The sequence below is a fragment of the Amblyraja radiata genome, chromosome 12 (genome assembly GCF_010909765.2).
Source record: "Amblyraja radiata isolate CabotCenter1 chromosome 12, sAmbRad1.1.pri, whole genome shotgun sequence".
Taxonomy (NCBI): domain Eukaryota; kingdom Metazoa; phylum Chordata; class Chondrichthyes; order Rajiformes; family Rajidae; genus Amblyraja; species Amblyraja radiata.
The window spans coordinates 15,369,161-15,384,887 of NC_045967.1; the positions used below are offsets into that span (position 1 = coordinate 15,369,161).

At 45.9% G+C, this 15,727-nt stretch overlaps 1 protein-coding gene across 3 annotated transcripts in view; it reads right to left on the bottom strand.

Moving 5' to 3' along the window:
• The window catches only part of LOC116978963 (uncharacterized protein KIAA1211-like), a 94,746-nt gene that overhangs the window by 27,231 nt on the left and 51,788 nt on the right, over window positions 1-15,727 (bottom strand). For all 3 annotated transcript variants that reach the window (XM_033030280.1, XM_033030279.1, XM_033030278.1), the window contains exons 2-3: window positions 10,153-10,229; window positions 2,405-2,567 (exon numbers count right to left, since the gene is read on the bottom strand). In XM_033030280.1, coding sequence (XP_032886171.1) covers window positions 2,405-2,567; window positions 10,153-10,219 — 230 coding nt within the window. In that variant the 5' untranslated portion in view covers window positions 10,220-10,229. The remainder of the gene's footprint in view (window positions 1-2,404; window positions 2,568-10,152; window positions 10,230-15,727) is intronic.

Here is a 15,727-nt window from a genome sequence, read left to right on the forward strand (position 1 = left end):
TGATCACCCATTCACACTAGGTCTATGTGATACCAATTTCTCAGCCACTCCTCGCACATTAGGGACAATTTACAGAGGGGCAATTAACCGACAAACACGCTCATCTTTGGAAAGTGGGGGGAAACCGGAGCAGCCAGAGGAAATACGTGCGGTCACCGGGAGAACATGCAAACTCCTCATAGACAGCACCCAAGGTCAGGATCGAACATGGATCACTGGTGCTGTGAGGCAGTCTCTCTACCAGCTATGTCAATGTGTCGTCCCAAGTCTGCAAACCAGTCGCAGTTTCTCCAGACCATCCATTACTGACGTAGCCAGGATCAAACCTGGGTCTCTGGCACTGTATTGTAGATCACTGAGTTGAATCTTTTCTGCACCTTTTCTTTCTATAGTGTGGCATCCGGAATTGATTCGACTCAAATTATTTTCCTTCCTGTTCAAATCCCACATGCATGTTTAAACTGTCCTGTCACTGTCATCGATGTGTCATCGATGTATGCAAATACACATCCTGGTCTCTACAATACTGCTAACCCTTAGAATTTCTGCCGGTATGCAGTTTATTTTAGTTTAGAGAAACAGCATTGAAACATTCCAAATGGCCCACCGTGTACGTACTGACCAGTGACCCCCTGCATACTAACATTACCCTACACAAACTCGGGACAATCTACATTTATGTAAAAGAATATGTGTGTTATGATTGTGTTTATAGTTTGTTTTGTTGTTTGGTTGTTTGTCTTTTGCACAAAAGTCCGCGAGCATTGCCACTTTCATTTCACTGCACATCTCGTATGTGTATGTGACAAATAGACTTGACTTGACTTGACTTGACTTATACAAAGCCAATTAGCCTACAAACCTGTATGTCTTGGGAGTGTGTGAGGAAACCGGAGCTTCCCAGAGAAAACCCATGCAGGTCACGGGGAGAACGTACAAACTCCATACAGACAGCACCCTTAGCCAGGATCAAACCTGGGTCACTGGCGCTGTAAGGCAGAAACTCTACACTGTATGCAATTCCAGTAACCTGATTTTATTAAAGTTAATATAGATTTAAGAGATACTTGTATGGGCCATCAAATTAAGAGGGAGCAATATTCTGAGTACATGATTATTCTCTGGACCACTCAACGTGACCATTGAAATGACATTTGCGACATAAATATTGATATACCAGATCAATAAATTGTAGCCCCTACCATTTCATGCTGATGCAGTCATTAACAGACCATTGCATTGTAGTTAAATGTCCCAATTCCATTGATTAGTAGTATATAAAAAGCATTGAGAGTTCTGTGACACTCTTTCGTTTTATCTATGCCAAAAGTAAAGAAATATGAATGCTGTTTTTTTTTAAAATCACAAGAAGCTGACAATTCTGCTGCACAGCTGCTGCCTTGTAGTTCAGTTTAATTTATTGTCACGTATTCGGAGGTACAGTGAAAAGCTTTTGTTGTGTGCTAACCAGCCAGTAGAAAAACAAATCCCTTCGCCGAACACCTCAGCTCGGTTCACAATAACCAACCTGATCTCCCAGTGGCTCAGCACATCAATTCCCCCTCCCATTCCGAATCCGACTTTTCTGTCCTGGGCCTCCTCCATGGCCAGAGTGAGGACCACCATAAATTGGAGGAGCAGCACCTCATATTTCGCTTGGGCAGTTTGCACCCCAGCGGTATGAACATTGACTTCCCTAATTTCAGGTAGTCCCTGCTTTCCCCTCCCCTTCTCAGCTCTCCCTCAGCCCACTGTCTCCACCTCTTCATTTCTTCTTCCTGCCCCCCCCACCTTCACATCAGTCTGAAGAAGGGTTTCAATGCGAAACATTGCCTATTTCCCTCGCTCCATAGATGCTGCCTCATCTGCTGAGTTTCTCCAGCATTTTTGTCTACAGTAGAAAGACAATATGTGATTACAATCGAGCCATTCACAGTGTACAGATACATGATAAGGGAATCTAATTTACCATATGGCGCCAGGAACCTGGGATCCATCTTGGCAGCTGGTGCTGTCTGTATGGTGTGGAAACTAGTGTGAGTGGGTGACCGAGGGTCGGCATGGACTCGGTGGGTCGAAGGGCCTGTTTCCATGCTGTATCTCTAAATACGGAAAATAACTATAACAAAACCCCCTGCTCACTGCACATATTTCTCTTCTATACATCTCCCACTTCACCAAAAATGGAAGCTGGAGTTGTGGCTTAGCCCTTATGTCCCTCTGGAAGTGCTTGACCCATTGGGCTGACATATCTTCCCCTGGAGATAAAGGATGGGTGACTGGAGTCCCAACCCCAAACGTCACCCATCCTTTATTTCGAGAGATGCTACCTGGCCCACTGAGTTACTCTAACACTTTGTGTCCATCTTCGGTATAGACCAGTTCCTTCCTCCACATCTCTTACCCTGTCTCAGTGTCGGGCTGAGCTTCAGACGGTTGGGCGGTGCTGACATCAGTGCTCGACAGGCTCGGTTTCAGGCTGCTCTCTCCTTTAGCCGTGTCGGCAACTTTCCTTTTCTTCTTGGCAAAAAAGTTTTTGAAAGTTTTGAACCTTGATTTCTTCTTCCCTGTTAAAGAAAAAATAAAAGCCCAGGGTTCACAAGATATTTAGGACAGAAGGCTAAGCTTATAACAGAATTACAGAAAGATTACCTTCAAATTCAGGCACAGTGTCTTCCCAGCTGTTATCAGACAACTGAACCATCCTATCGCCAACCATGGCCTGCACAATGGCACAGTGATATAGTTGCTGCCTTACTGCACCAGACACCCAGGTTCAAGCCTGATTATGAGTGATGACTGTACTAAGTTTGTTCGTTCTCCCAGTGACCACGTGGGTTTTCTCCGGGTGCTCCGGTTTCCTCCCACACTCCAAAGAAGGGCAGGTTTGTAGTTAATTGGCTTCTGAAATTGTCCCTCGTGTGTCGGATAGAACTAGTGTATGGGTGATGTGTAAGAAGGCACTGCAGATGTTGGGTTAAACCGAAGATAGGCACAAAAAACTGGAGTAACTCAGGCAGCCTCTCGAAGGGTCTCGACCCAAAATATCACCCATTCCTTCGCTCCAGAGATGCTGCCTGTCCCGCTGAGTTACTACAACTTTTTGTGTCTATCGTTAGTTTCCGGGTGATGCTGGTCGGCGCAGACTCAATGGGCCTGTTTCCGTGCTTCTGAACTAAACTAAATTAAATTAGAGAGTGGACCTGAAGCCAGAATTAAATCTGCACATCCACGGAGTCTGAAGAAGAGTCCCAGCCCGCAACAGGGAACAGAGTCATGTGTGGGAGGAAACCGGAGCACCCGGAGAAAACCCACGTGGTCACAGAGAAAACATACAAACTCTGTACAGATCTGTCGCTGTAAGGCAGCGACTCTACAGCTGCTCTACTGAGCTGGCCCAATAATCTCCAACAACAGCATTTAATTAAAACTGGTTTAGATTCCGTTACGATGGAAATAAAGGAACAATTTACAGTGACTTCGTTTTTCTTAAATGTATAGATTCTGAGGTGGCCACAGATACACTGACAGATTACATCTGATCCACATGAGGAGATATTTAGACAGGTGACCAATAGCTTGTTCAAAGCGGTAGATTTTAAGATGTGTTTATACAGGAGGATGGTAGAGTTGTCTAGGGGATGGAATCAAAGCTCGGTGCCTTAACACCGGGGACTATATTCGCAGAATCAATATAAATGCAGCATTTGGGTAGAAACCGGCGTGCATATGGCTTTTCTTATGACCAGTTCAACTACACAGATTATTATTGATGATAAAAAGCCTAAATACCAAGACCGTTCATTGGGAGTAAAAGTGACAGAGAGGTGAAGGCTGATGAAGATATTTGTAAAAGAGATGAAAGCCTGATCCACACATCTGCTTTCCAAAACGCTGATTTAAGTTGGCAGCTGCAAGCTCTCAATGCTGAAGAACTGTGGGAGGGGAGGCACTGAAGGGGCGTGAGGTTATATGTATCTCTGTGATGTAGGAGCCGGTCTCAGCACTCAGAGAATGGGGAACAGACATTCAACCTTATGGAGTTCATAAATCACCGTCAATATATCTGAGATAGGGAATAGGAATTTGGTCTCATGGAATTTATGTGAGGAAAAGACAAATCGGACATAGAACAGGGGAACAAGGAACTGCAGATGCTGGTATACAAACAAAAAGACACAGTGCTGGAGTTATGCTTCAAACAGTAGAGCACAGGAACAGGCCCTTCGGCCCACAATGTCTGTGCTGAACATGATGCCAAGATAAACTAATCTCCTCTGCCCGCATTTGATCCATTTCCTGCAATTTCCTGTATATCCATGTGCCTGTCCAAAAGTCTTTTAAATGCCACTATCATATCTGCTTCATCTACTACCTCCAGTAGCGTGTTCCAGGCACCCATACCCTCGGGTGTAAAAAGCCCGCCCCGCTCATCTCCCATAAACTTTGCCCCTCCCACCTTAAAGCTATGCCCTCTAGTATTTGATTTTTCCAACCTGGGATAAAGATTTTGACTGCCGTCCCTATCTATGCCTCTCATGATTTTATGTACTTCCATCAGGTCTCCCTGCAACCTCCGGTGTTCCAGGGAAAACAATCGAAGTGGGCCCAATCTCTCCTTTTAGCTAATACCCTGTAATCCAAGCAGCATTCGGGTAAACCTCATTCTGGTGCACCCACACCAAAGCCTCCACACCCTTCCTATAATGGGGCGACCAGAACAGCACGCAATACACCAAATGTAGCCTAACCAAAGTCCTATAAAGCTGCATCATGGCTTCCTGACAGTTAATGCCCTGAAAAATGAAGGCAAGGAGACCACAAACCTTCTACACACTGTATCTACTTGTGTTGCCACTTTCAGGGAGCTCTGGATTGGAGCCCGAGATCCCTCTGTACATCAATGCTTGTTAAAGGTCTTGCCATTAACAGCATACTTTCCCCTTACATTCAACCTCCCAAAGTGCAACACTTTACATGAGATAGGCAATAAAGATTTGATCTTATGTATATATGTCATAGGAGCAGAATTAGGCCATTCGGCCCATCAAGTCTACCACGCCATTCAATCATAGCTGATCTATTTTTCCCACTGAACCCCATTCTCCTGCTTTCTCCCCTTAACCCTCGACATCCTCACTAATCAAGAATCTGTCAAGCTCTTGGAGATTGATAGATTCTTGATCAGGACAGGTTTGTAGGTTAATTGGCTTCTATACATTGTTCCTAGTGTGTATGATATTATTAGTGTAAGAGGTGATTGTTGATTGATGCAGAATGGTGGGTTGAAGGGCCTGTTTCACACTGTACCTCTAAGGTCTAAAGTATCACACAGCAAGAGGCAGGTTGATCTGAGAGGTGTAGGAGTTCATCAGAGGCTGAGATAATGTGAACGGCCATCATTTTTTATCCCACGCACAGGAGTCCAGACCAAGGAGACACAGGTTTAAGGTGAGAGAGATTTAAAAGTGATTTGAGTGGCAATGTCTTCACACACAAGGAGAAACCAGCTGCCAGGGGACTCTGGAAACAAGGAACGGCAGAAAAAAAGACACGAAGTGCTGGAGTAACCAAGCGAATCAGGTAGCATCTCTGGTGAACTTTGGGTCAGGCCCTTTCTTCAGATTGATTGTGGTGGGGTTGGGGCAGAAAGCTGGAAGAGGAGGAGCAGGACAAATCCTGGCAGGTAATCTGTTTGGCATTGGACAAGTTGGGTGGTAAAGCTTGTTTCTACGATTCACACTCAGAGATCTGCAGCAAAAGCCACGGCTTCAAAAGTGAATCTGAACTACACCAGTGAGACGAGTTATTTGCCTTCATTGCAGTGATTGTTGTTTGGATCAATCCTGCCAGTTTACAGCAGTCAAATACTCCGTGCCAAAAGAAACGTCAGATTTCAACAGTCCTAGACAAAACAATTTGAGTGGTTCTAGTTTTAATCCTATTGACACTATTAACAATGCCCGTTATAAGCACAGACAACAGATGGATAGACATTGGTGTACTGAGCAACTGCCCTTTATGTAATGTTAAAAGCTGTCATTTGTAAATGTCATTTGTACGGTCTCCAATTTCCTTTCAAGATATTGTCCTCATTGATGTAACTCCAGCCTCGAAACACTTTGTTTGTCTTGCAATTCAATCTGCCCCACGGCACGTAACGCTGGAAGGTGACGAGCTGCTTGAATCACAGTTGGGTGGCATCTGGAAACAATCCCAAATGTTGCATAGAAGCTCCGTGCGTTTACCTTGGAAAAGTGAAATGTTCCTGCAAAAGGCTGATATCGAGTTTGGACAGCATCTGTCATTGTTTTCAGCAACATATTGTGAAGAAAACCATTATACCACTCAGTATATATTTTTTCCTCTCTGTCCAAGAGATTCTTCACAGCAAAGCTGCACGGCTAATTGCATTGTTTGTCGCAAGCAGTTAGCTTGCAGAAACATCGAGTTGTAATAGCCCACAAACGTTTTACTTAGAAAAGTGGCAAGTGCCAAGACATGAAAGAAGTTCTTCACAACTCAGATAAAACCGAGACAGTATGAATATTGATTTCTCTAACTTCAAGTAACCCTTGCACCCCCTCTTTCTCCATCCCTCCCACATCCTAGTCGTTGTACTACTTTCACTGTCGTCCTGCTGAGTTCCACTGTCTGTAGTACACATTATCACCTTCCCCACAGCGAACAATGGGCCATTGTGGGCTCCATCTTTCCTTGTTTATCGTTGCTGGCTTTTTGCATATGTTTCATTAATTTGTTCTATGAACCTTTTTATATCTCTCAGTTCCCTCTCCCCTGACTCTCAGTCTGAAGAACGACCTCGACCTGAAACACTTTTTCCTATTCTCCAGAGATGCTGTCTGACCCGTTGAGTTACATCAGCCTTTTGTGTCTATCTTCAGTGTAAACCAGCATCTGCGGCTCCTTCTAACACACTCTATTATAAAATGTTCAATTAAAATTAAATTGTTGGTCTGGATGATTGATTTCTTCGGTGTGAGAGCTACTCAGTAGTTAACCAAGTAAACAATACATTTGCAAGTTGATTGATTGAAAAATACAGCATGGAAACAAGCCCTTTGACCCACCAAGTGCATGCTGACCATTGATCACTGTTCAGAGTGGTTCGATGTTATCCCATTTTCTCTTCCATTCCATGCACACTCGGGGCAATTTTACAGAGGCCATCTAACCTGCAAACATGCACATCTTTGAGGGGAAACCGGAGCACCCAGAGGAAACACACAGGAAGAATGTGGAAAACTCCACACAGACAACACCCGAGGACAGGATCGAACCCGGGTCTCTGCCTATGTGTGGCAGCGGCTCAACCAACTGTGCCACTGTGCCACCCTAAATGTATCCAGTGAAAGAATAATCATAATTTTAAATGAAGAGGAAACTACAGATGCTGGTTTATACCAAAGTTGGACACAAAGTGCTGGAGTAACTCAGCGGGTCAGGCAACACCTCTGGAGAAAATGGATAGATGACATTTTGGATCGGGATCCTTCTTCAGACTGATTGTGGTGGGGGAGGGGGGAGTGGGGAGGGGGGGAGAGAGAAAGCTTGGAGAAGGCATCTCAAGAAGGGTCCCAACCTGAAACGTCACCTATCCATGTTCCCCAGCCATGGGCGGATATCCTGGGGGGGGGGGGGGGATGGGGGCCCTGTACCCACCTTGTTTTGAGAGGTGGGGGACAATTCCCCCCCGTGTTTTGTTAGACATGTAGCACTAAAACCGTCTGGGAATGGCTGTATCGCCCAGGTGGCCTTGCTTGCTCCGGGACTGGCTGTGGCACCCAGGTCGGCTGGCAGGTCCGGCTGTAGCGCCCAGTTCGCCTGCGTTCCCCGGGACTAACTGCAGTTCCCAGATCGCGAAAACTAATTGAAAAAAAAAAATACGCCTGCAGGCCGGATGATTTTGGGTTACAGGCCGGATCTGGCCAGTGGGCCTTTGGTTGCCGACCCCTGTCCTAGATATCAGGCCTCATTGTTCCCCCCCCCCAAGTTTTAATAACGAATTCCGCCCATGCGCATGACCTGCTGAGTTACTCCAGCACTTTAAACGTGTTTTACTAAATCTCTCTCTCAGCTCAGCAGGAAGGATCCTTCTTCAGGCTCATTATCCACAAGTTTCATGGAAGCATGACAAAACAGAAACTAGTGAGATTGAAGGGAGAGCAGCACGGCACGGTGGCGCAGCGATAGAGTTGCCAGAGGCCCGGGTCTAATCCTGGCAACGGTTGCTGTCTGTACAGAGTTTGCACGTTCTCCCTGTGACAGCGTGGGTTTTCTCCAGGTACACTAGTTTCCTCCCACATCCTAAAGACGTGCAGGTTTGCAGGTTAATTGGCTTTGATAAATTTGGAAATTGTCCTTAGTGTGTAGTAGAGTGCTAGTGTACAGGGTGATCATTTGTCATTGCAGACCTGATGAGCCAATGTGCCTATTTCCATGCTGTAAAGTCCAGTCTACAGTCTAAAATTAACCTGAAGGTCAGCAGAGACTGGGCCCCATGAGTTTAAAGGGAGCACAGGATGAACGTATGGCATCTCTGTGTGGTATCTCAACTGCACGGAGGCGGAGAGGAGAGCTCTTCAGCGCGTCGTCAACAGAGCGCAGCGGATCATCGGGACAGAGCTACCAGCCTTGGAGGGCATCTACCACACGCGGTGCCTCAGGAAGGCCCTCAGCATCCATAAGGACTCATCACACCCCTGCCACGGTCTGTTTCAACTACTTCCCTCCGGCAGACGTTACAAAGCCTTCTACGCCCGAACCTCCAGACTCAGGAACAGTTTTATCCCAAGAGCTATAGCGGCTCTGAACCGGCCCTAATGAGTGTCCCCCCCACCCACCCCCTTTGGACAGTCTCCCTCAGATGGTCACGTCAATCAATTCAGCTTGCTTATTTATGTATTGTATTTATTTACCTTTCTTGTACATCAGTGGAGCTGCATACTAAATCTCGTTGCACTGACGTGCAATGACAATAAAATATATTATTATTATTATTATTATTAAAGGGAAACAGGGCTTTGTGGGTTTAGCAGGAGAACAAAAACAAGGCTCAGTTTATTTAAATAGAGCAGAAAAATGGCCACGGTGTGGTTAAAGTGGGTGGAGAAAACTAAGCCTAGTGAGCAGATGCTGACCATCTGGAATTCCAAACAATCCGGCAACTGAGGTTGGAATTTTACTGTAGCTTTCAAACTTAGGCAGGCTGGATAGGGATTTACTCTGTTACCTGGCTGCAGTGAAGTTGTCTGAGGATGCTCCATGCTGACAATGGTCCAGTAGAGTGTCCCTTGTAGCCAGGGTCCGGAGGGCAAGGAGCACCACCACTCCACCTAGGGTCCGCGAGGGGAGGAGTGCCTCTGCTGTCAGTGACCAAAGGACTGGTGATGGGATCGAGGGAGTAGGCAGGGCTGAAGATGTCTTGGTTGGGTTGCTCCTAGGCCTGGCCAAGCTGGTCATCCGCGGGTCACGGTGCCAGGCGGAAGAAGGCTTTGCCCGAGCCAGATGCTTGCCCCTTTACCGGGGCTATATAGTAGTTATTAGAATATTTGTAACATAGTTGTTGATGATTTCATTGAACTAATATACAGGTGATGGATGGTCAGCATGGACTTTATGGGCTGATGGGCCGATGGACCTGTTTCCACGTTGTATCTCTAAAATTAAAACTTCCCCAGATTCTACAACTCGCCCACACAAGAGGCAAATTACAGAGGCCAATTCACCTACCAATCCGTTCCGCAGTTCTTTGTCCCTTCAATAAAACGTTCTCTCTCTTTCTCTCCAGCATCTCTGGGGAAAAAGGGCGTGTGACATTTTGAGTTGGGACCCTTATTCAGACTGGGGTGGAACCCTTTCTCCAGTCTGAACAAGGGTCCCAACCCAAAACGTCCCCTATCCTTTTTCTCCAGAGATGCAGCCTGACCGGCTGAGTTACTCCAGCACTTTGTTTCTATGTTCATCTCTAATCTATGCAATATTGGTAATATTTTTCTGCTGCAAAGATATTGGGAAATCAAATTGCCAATGTGCCCATGTTCACAGGTAAGAGCCTAGAAAATTAATCTCAAAACCGAGCAATTTCAACTTGCAAAAGGACGTTAAATGGGTGAAACAGAAATAATGTACCTGAACATTCTTCATTGCATTCTTCCGTCTCAGTTGTCTGTCTTGTATCTGGTAACCCTGTGGCCATGATATAGTCTCTGATAAGTGGGAGAAGAACATAAGAATATTAAGCCATTTCACATAACTAAAGAACTACAATATTACAGAACATAGAATAGTGCAGTGTGCAACATCATGAGAAGAATAGATCGAGTAAATGCACAGAGCCTTTTACCCAGAGTAGGGGAATCGAGATCTAGAGGACATGGTTTAGTTTAGCTTAGAGATACAGCCCGGAATCAGGCCCTTCGGCCCACCGAGACTGCACCGACCAGTGATCACCCTGTACCCTAGCACTAACCAACACACTAGGGAGAATTTACAATCTTTACTGAAGCCAATGAACCAATAAACCTGTACATCTTTGGAGTATGGGAGGAAACCGAAGCACCCAGGGAAAACCCACGCAGCCACGGGAATAACGTACAAACTCCATTCTGACAGCACCCGTAGTTCAGATCAAACCCAGATCTCGGGCGCTGTTAGGCAGCTACTCTATCACTGCGCCACCATGCTGCCTCTAGGCTTAAGGTGAGGCGGGAAAGATATCATCGAAACCTGGGGGGCAACTTTTTTACACAAAGGGTGGTGGGTGTACGGAATGAGCTACCAGAGGAGATAGGTGAGGTAGGTACTATTGCAACGTTTAAGGAACATTCAGACAAGTACATGGATAGGACAAATTTAGGCCAAACGCAGGCAGGTGGGATTTGTATAGATGGGGCATGTTGATCGGCGTGGGCAAGTTGGACTGAAGGGGCTGTTTCCACGTTGTATGATTCTATGCAGCACAAGAACAGGTCCTTCAGCACACAATGTCCATGGTGAACATAATGCCAAGTTTAACTAATCTCCTCTGCCTGCACATGTTTCATATCCTATCTTTTACAGAGGCCAATTAACTTACAAAACCGCACATCTTGGGACATGTGAGTAACTTGAGCACTGGGAGGAACATGCAAGCTCCACAGAGACAGCACCCGAGATCAGACTCAAACCCGGGTCTTCGGTAGAAAATCTGGGTCTCAAGGACTAACGTTGAGTGACTACCAGAGACCCGGTTCTGATCCTGACCTTGGGTGCTTCCTGTGTGGAGTTTGCATGTTCTTGTGACTGCGTTGGTTTCCCCCGGGTGTATACATCATCAAATTCTGCCCCACATTATGTATTATATAAAACTGGTAAGCTTATTGCCTTCAAGACATGTTTTTGCTATGTGTAAACAATGACTGAGTCCACGCCGACCGTCGTTCACCCGTTCACACTAGTTCTATGTTATCCCACTTTCTGATCCACTCCTTACGCGCTGGGGGCAATTTACAGCAGCCACTTAACCTACAAACCTGCACGAGTTTGGGATGTGGGAGGAAACCGGAGCACCCGGAGGAAACCCACGCAGTCACAGGAAGAACGTACAAACTCCAAGCCGTAGTCAAGATTGAACCTGGGTCTCTGGCGCTGTGAGGCAGCAGCTCTAGCACTGTGCCGCCCTGTTTAAATTTCATATGCAACCAAAGCTTGAAGATGCGAGGTAAAAAAAATGGAGTTGATCTGGCAGATATTTCAATCTCTGCTAGGGCCAGAACAATCATTATAATATTCCCAGATTGTTAGCGACTGTTCCCCTTTGTCCCATGGCTTCGAAGTGCAAAGAGAAAAACATTTATTGCCACAAGTTAATTAATTCTAAATATAAACAGCTGATCTCACCATAAAGCATTTTATTTAAATACTTTGGTATGTGGCTGGTGTTAATCTAATCTGCTTTCCTCCCCCTCACAGTGTCTCTTCCTCTTCCTCAACATAACTAACTTACTGAAATGGGAACTTGAGTTGCACTGAAAGCAGACAATCCATGCAGACTGCCCAAGTATCCTTCTTGTTCCACATCTGTTTTTCCCCCCAATGCTTTAAGAGATTAATTTCCTTCTTTAACTGTCCCTACGAAGTCCAGTGAAGGGTCTTTGACTGACTGATTGAAATATATGCAGGTTTTCCGGCAACTGGTGATCTGATACCTCCTTTAATCCAGACAGAATGACAAGAGCGCTCTTGAAACCACCCCCCCCCCGGAGGTCCCCCCGAAAATGTGGTGAAGTGGCCGATCTCTACCTCATTGAGACCCTTCGTCACACTGATTGTAGAGGACAGGTGGGTGGGGGGGGGAGGGGAAGAAAGCAGGATAAAGCCTAGCAGGTAATAGCTCTCACAGGTGAGTTGAGTTATTTGATACGCCGATGGGCTGATAGATCCCTTCTACAATTGTAATCTATCTTGCACTAAACATTATTCCCTTTATCCTGTAACTGTGCACAGTGGACGGCTTGATTGTAATCATGTATAATCTTTTCTCTGACTTGATAGCACATAAATTAAAGCTTTTCACTGTACCTTGGTATATATGGCAATAAACTAAACTAAACTGAAAAGCAAACACACAAACACAAATTATATATAAATTACACATAAATTAAACATACAATATCTAAAAAAAATGAGACTGAGCAAAAGCGCAAGGCATTATTACTGAAAATATAACTGGGTAAAAAAATAAGGAACCAGGGTTAGCACCAAGAACAATGGACATGAAACTGGGAATGTGGGAATGGCTTTCCCTTTGATTGGACCTGGTCAGGTTGTGGACAATGCCTCAAGGGCCTGTCCCACTTGGGCGTCATTTGTGCATCACACAGGTGGCGCATGAAGGTTTTGTACATCCTGGGGCACCGCGCGCGACCGCTCGTCACTGCCTATGTCACCACGCACCATGCGCGCATCACGCATAAATGATGTCGCGTAAATTACGCGCAAATGACTCCCAAGTGGGACAGGCCCTTCAGCAAGTGGTGCATTTGATGCACTCCAGCTCTAACAATCTGTCAGAAATTTGATACCATCGGGTGTATCGTCAAACAAAATGAGAGCCAAAATATCTTCTGGCAAAGAAAAGATAGACATAAAGCACTCAGCAAACCAGGCAGCATCTCTGGAGAAAAAGGATGGGTGATGTAGGGGTCCAACCCAAAACATCACCCATCCTTTTGCTCCAAAGATGTTGCCTGACCTGCTGAGTGACTCCAGCACTTTGTGCCTGTCTTCGTTATAAACTCGCATCGACCATCCTACACATTCTGGCAAGGAAACCTGCCTACAAAAAGACAAATTTATCTTCAACGTTTAAGAAGCTTTTAGATAGGCACGTGAATATGCAGGGAATGCAGGGATATGGATCGCGTGCAGGCCGAGGAGATTAGATTAACTTGGCATCATGTTTGGCACAGACATTGTGGGCCAAAGGGCCTGTTCCTGTGCAGAACAGTTCTGTGTTCGATGTAAGACTGTTTGCCAAATGATAATATTTAGTCTTCTGAAACTTCCTTTGCAATCCAGATACCTTTAGACTTCTGAAGCCTCGTGATTTACTATGTGTTATTGCTCATAACATAGGCTCTGTTATTCTGTGGAGAATTTCCCTCTGTGATTAATTAGCCTCGAGTTACTTCCCTCCGCCAGGGAATTGTGGCAAGATAATATTCATTTTGCTATTAATCATGTGCAAAGTTATCACCAATCGGAATTGTGGTTCTCTTTGCTCTCTGGACTGTGAGTCTGTTGATCCTGTTATCATTCATGATATTGTTTCTTTAAGGTTTTATAGACATATCGTTTTTCGCTGTGATAATTGCTTTTCTTTATTTCTTTGCTTTTTCTCTCCTTCCTGTCCTCACCCTTCCCCCAACTCAGTGCCAAATCTAAATTTTTAGTTTTAGTTTGAGAGATACAGTGCAAAAGCAGAACCTTCGGCCCACCGAGTTCCCGCCGACCAGTGATCCCCACACACTTGCACTATTCTATACACTAGGGACAATTTACAATTTTTAACCGAAGCCACTTAAAATACAAACCTGTACGTCTTTGGAATGTGGGAGGAAACCCGTGCACCTGGGGAAAACCCATGTGGTCATTTGGAGAATGTACAAACTCCACACAGACAGCACCAGTAGTCAAGGTCGAACCCGGGTCTCTGGCGCTGTAAGGCAGCAACTTGCTTCAAACTAGGGGCAATTTACAGGGGGCCAATTAACCTACAAACTCACATACATTGGGATATTGCAGCGCCAGTGACTTGAGTTTGATCCAGATTATAGTGCTGTCTGTACGAAGTTAATATCTTCTCCCTGAGACCGCGTGGGTTTTCTCTGGGTGCTCCGGTTTCCTCCCACATTCCATAGACATGCAGGTTTGTAGATTAATTAGTTTAGGTAAAATTGTAAATTGTCCCTGGTGTAGGAAAGTGTTAGTGTACAGGGTGATTGCTGATCGGTATGGACTTGGTGGCCCAAAGGGCCTGTTTCCGTGCTGTATCTTAGTTTAGTTTAGTTTAGAAATACAGCATGGAACCAGGCCCTTGGGCCCACTGAGTCCGTGCCGTGCCGACCAGCGATCCCCGCACACTAGCACTATCCTACACACGAGAAACAATTTTCACCCAAAGCCAATTAACCTACAAACCTGTATGCCTTTGGAATGTGGGAGGAAACTGGAGCACCCGGGTAAAACCCACGCAGTCATGGGGAGAACATATAACTAAAGTAAACTAAATTCGACGTCATTGCTTGACATAACACAGACACCAAACTATTGTGGAAAGTAAACTTGCATTTGTAGAACTCTTTTCACAAACCGTACACACCTCCAATGGCTTCAGATGCAGTGAATAAGCCTCTGAGGATAGTTTCTCCATTAAAAAATAATATCAGCAGCTGCAAAGTTAATGACCAACTGCTTGGCGTTATGCTTGCCCAGGATATCAACCTCTATTCAGATACTGCTATCTCTTATATGTTTTATGTTTTCTGGAATATGAAGTACACCTTCCTTTAATGTTACCTCAGTTACTTCCATTTCAACAGTGCGGTCTCTTGTGCTCAGAGCTAGAGGCAGGAACATGTGGAGGAGGGGGGAGGGGATAGGGGAGGATATGCTGGTTATTGGCCCAAATAATAATCTGAGATATAGAGATAATACACGAGTATGTTCTTTGGGGATAATTGGGTTAATGTATGATGAGCGCTTGACAGCTCTGGGCCTGTACTTGCTGGAATGTAGAAAGATGAGGGGGATCTCCTTAAAATAAAACTTTTAAAATCTCTTCCCTGCACGGGAGACCCGACCTTTTCCCTGTCGGGTCTCCGTTGTCGTTGGGGCCTAGCACCGTGGAGCGGCCTCCAACCGGAACGGCCTGGGGGCTCCAGTCGTGGAGACTGCGGAGCTGCGGGCTTACCATCGTGGGGCTGGCCGGCCTCGGAGCGTGGGGAGCGGTGGTGGCTCGCTGCTGCGGCCCCACTCCGGAGATCGGAGGCTCCTACCCTCCCTGCACTGGGTTAAAGTTTACCCCCCTCACACTGTTATAGCGGACGATCGGCAATAACTGGCACCCCCCCCCCCCCCCCAACCCCCCTCCCCCCCACCCCCCTCCCCTCCCCTCCCCCCCACCCCCCTCCCCTCCCCTCCCTATGGTCTGTCATTGCGAGAG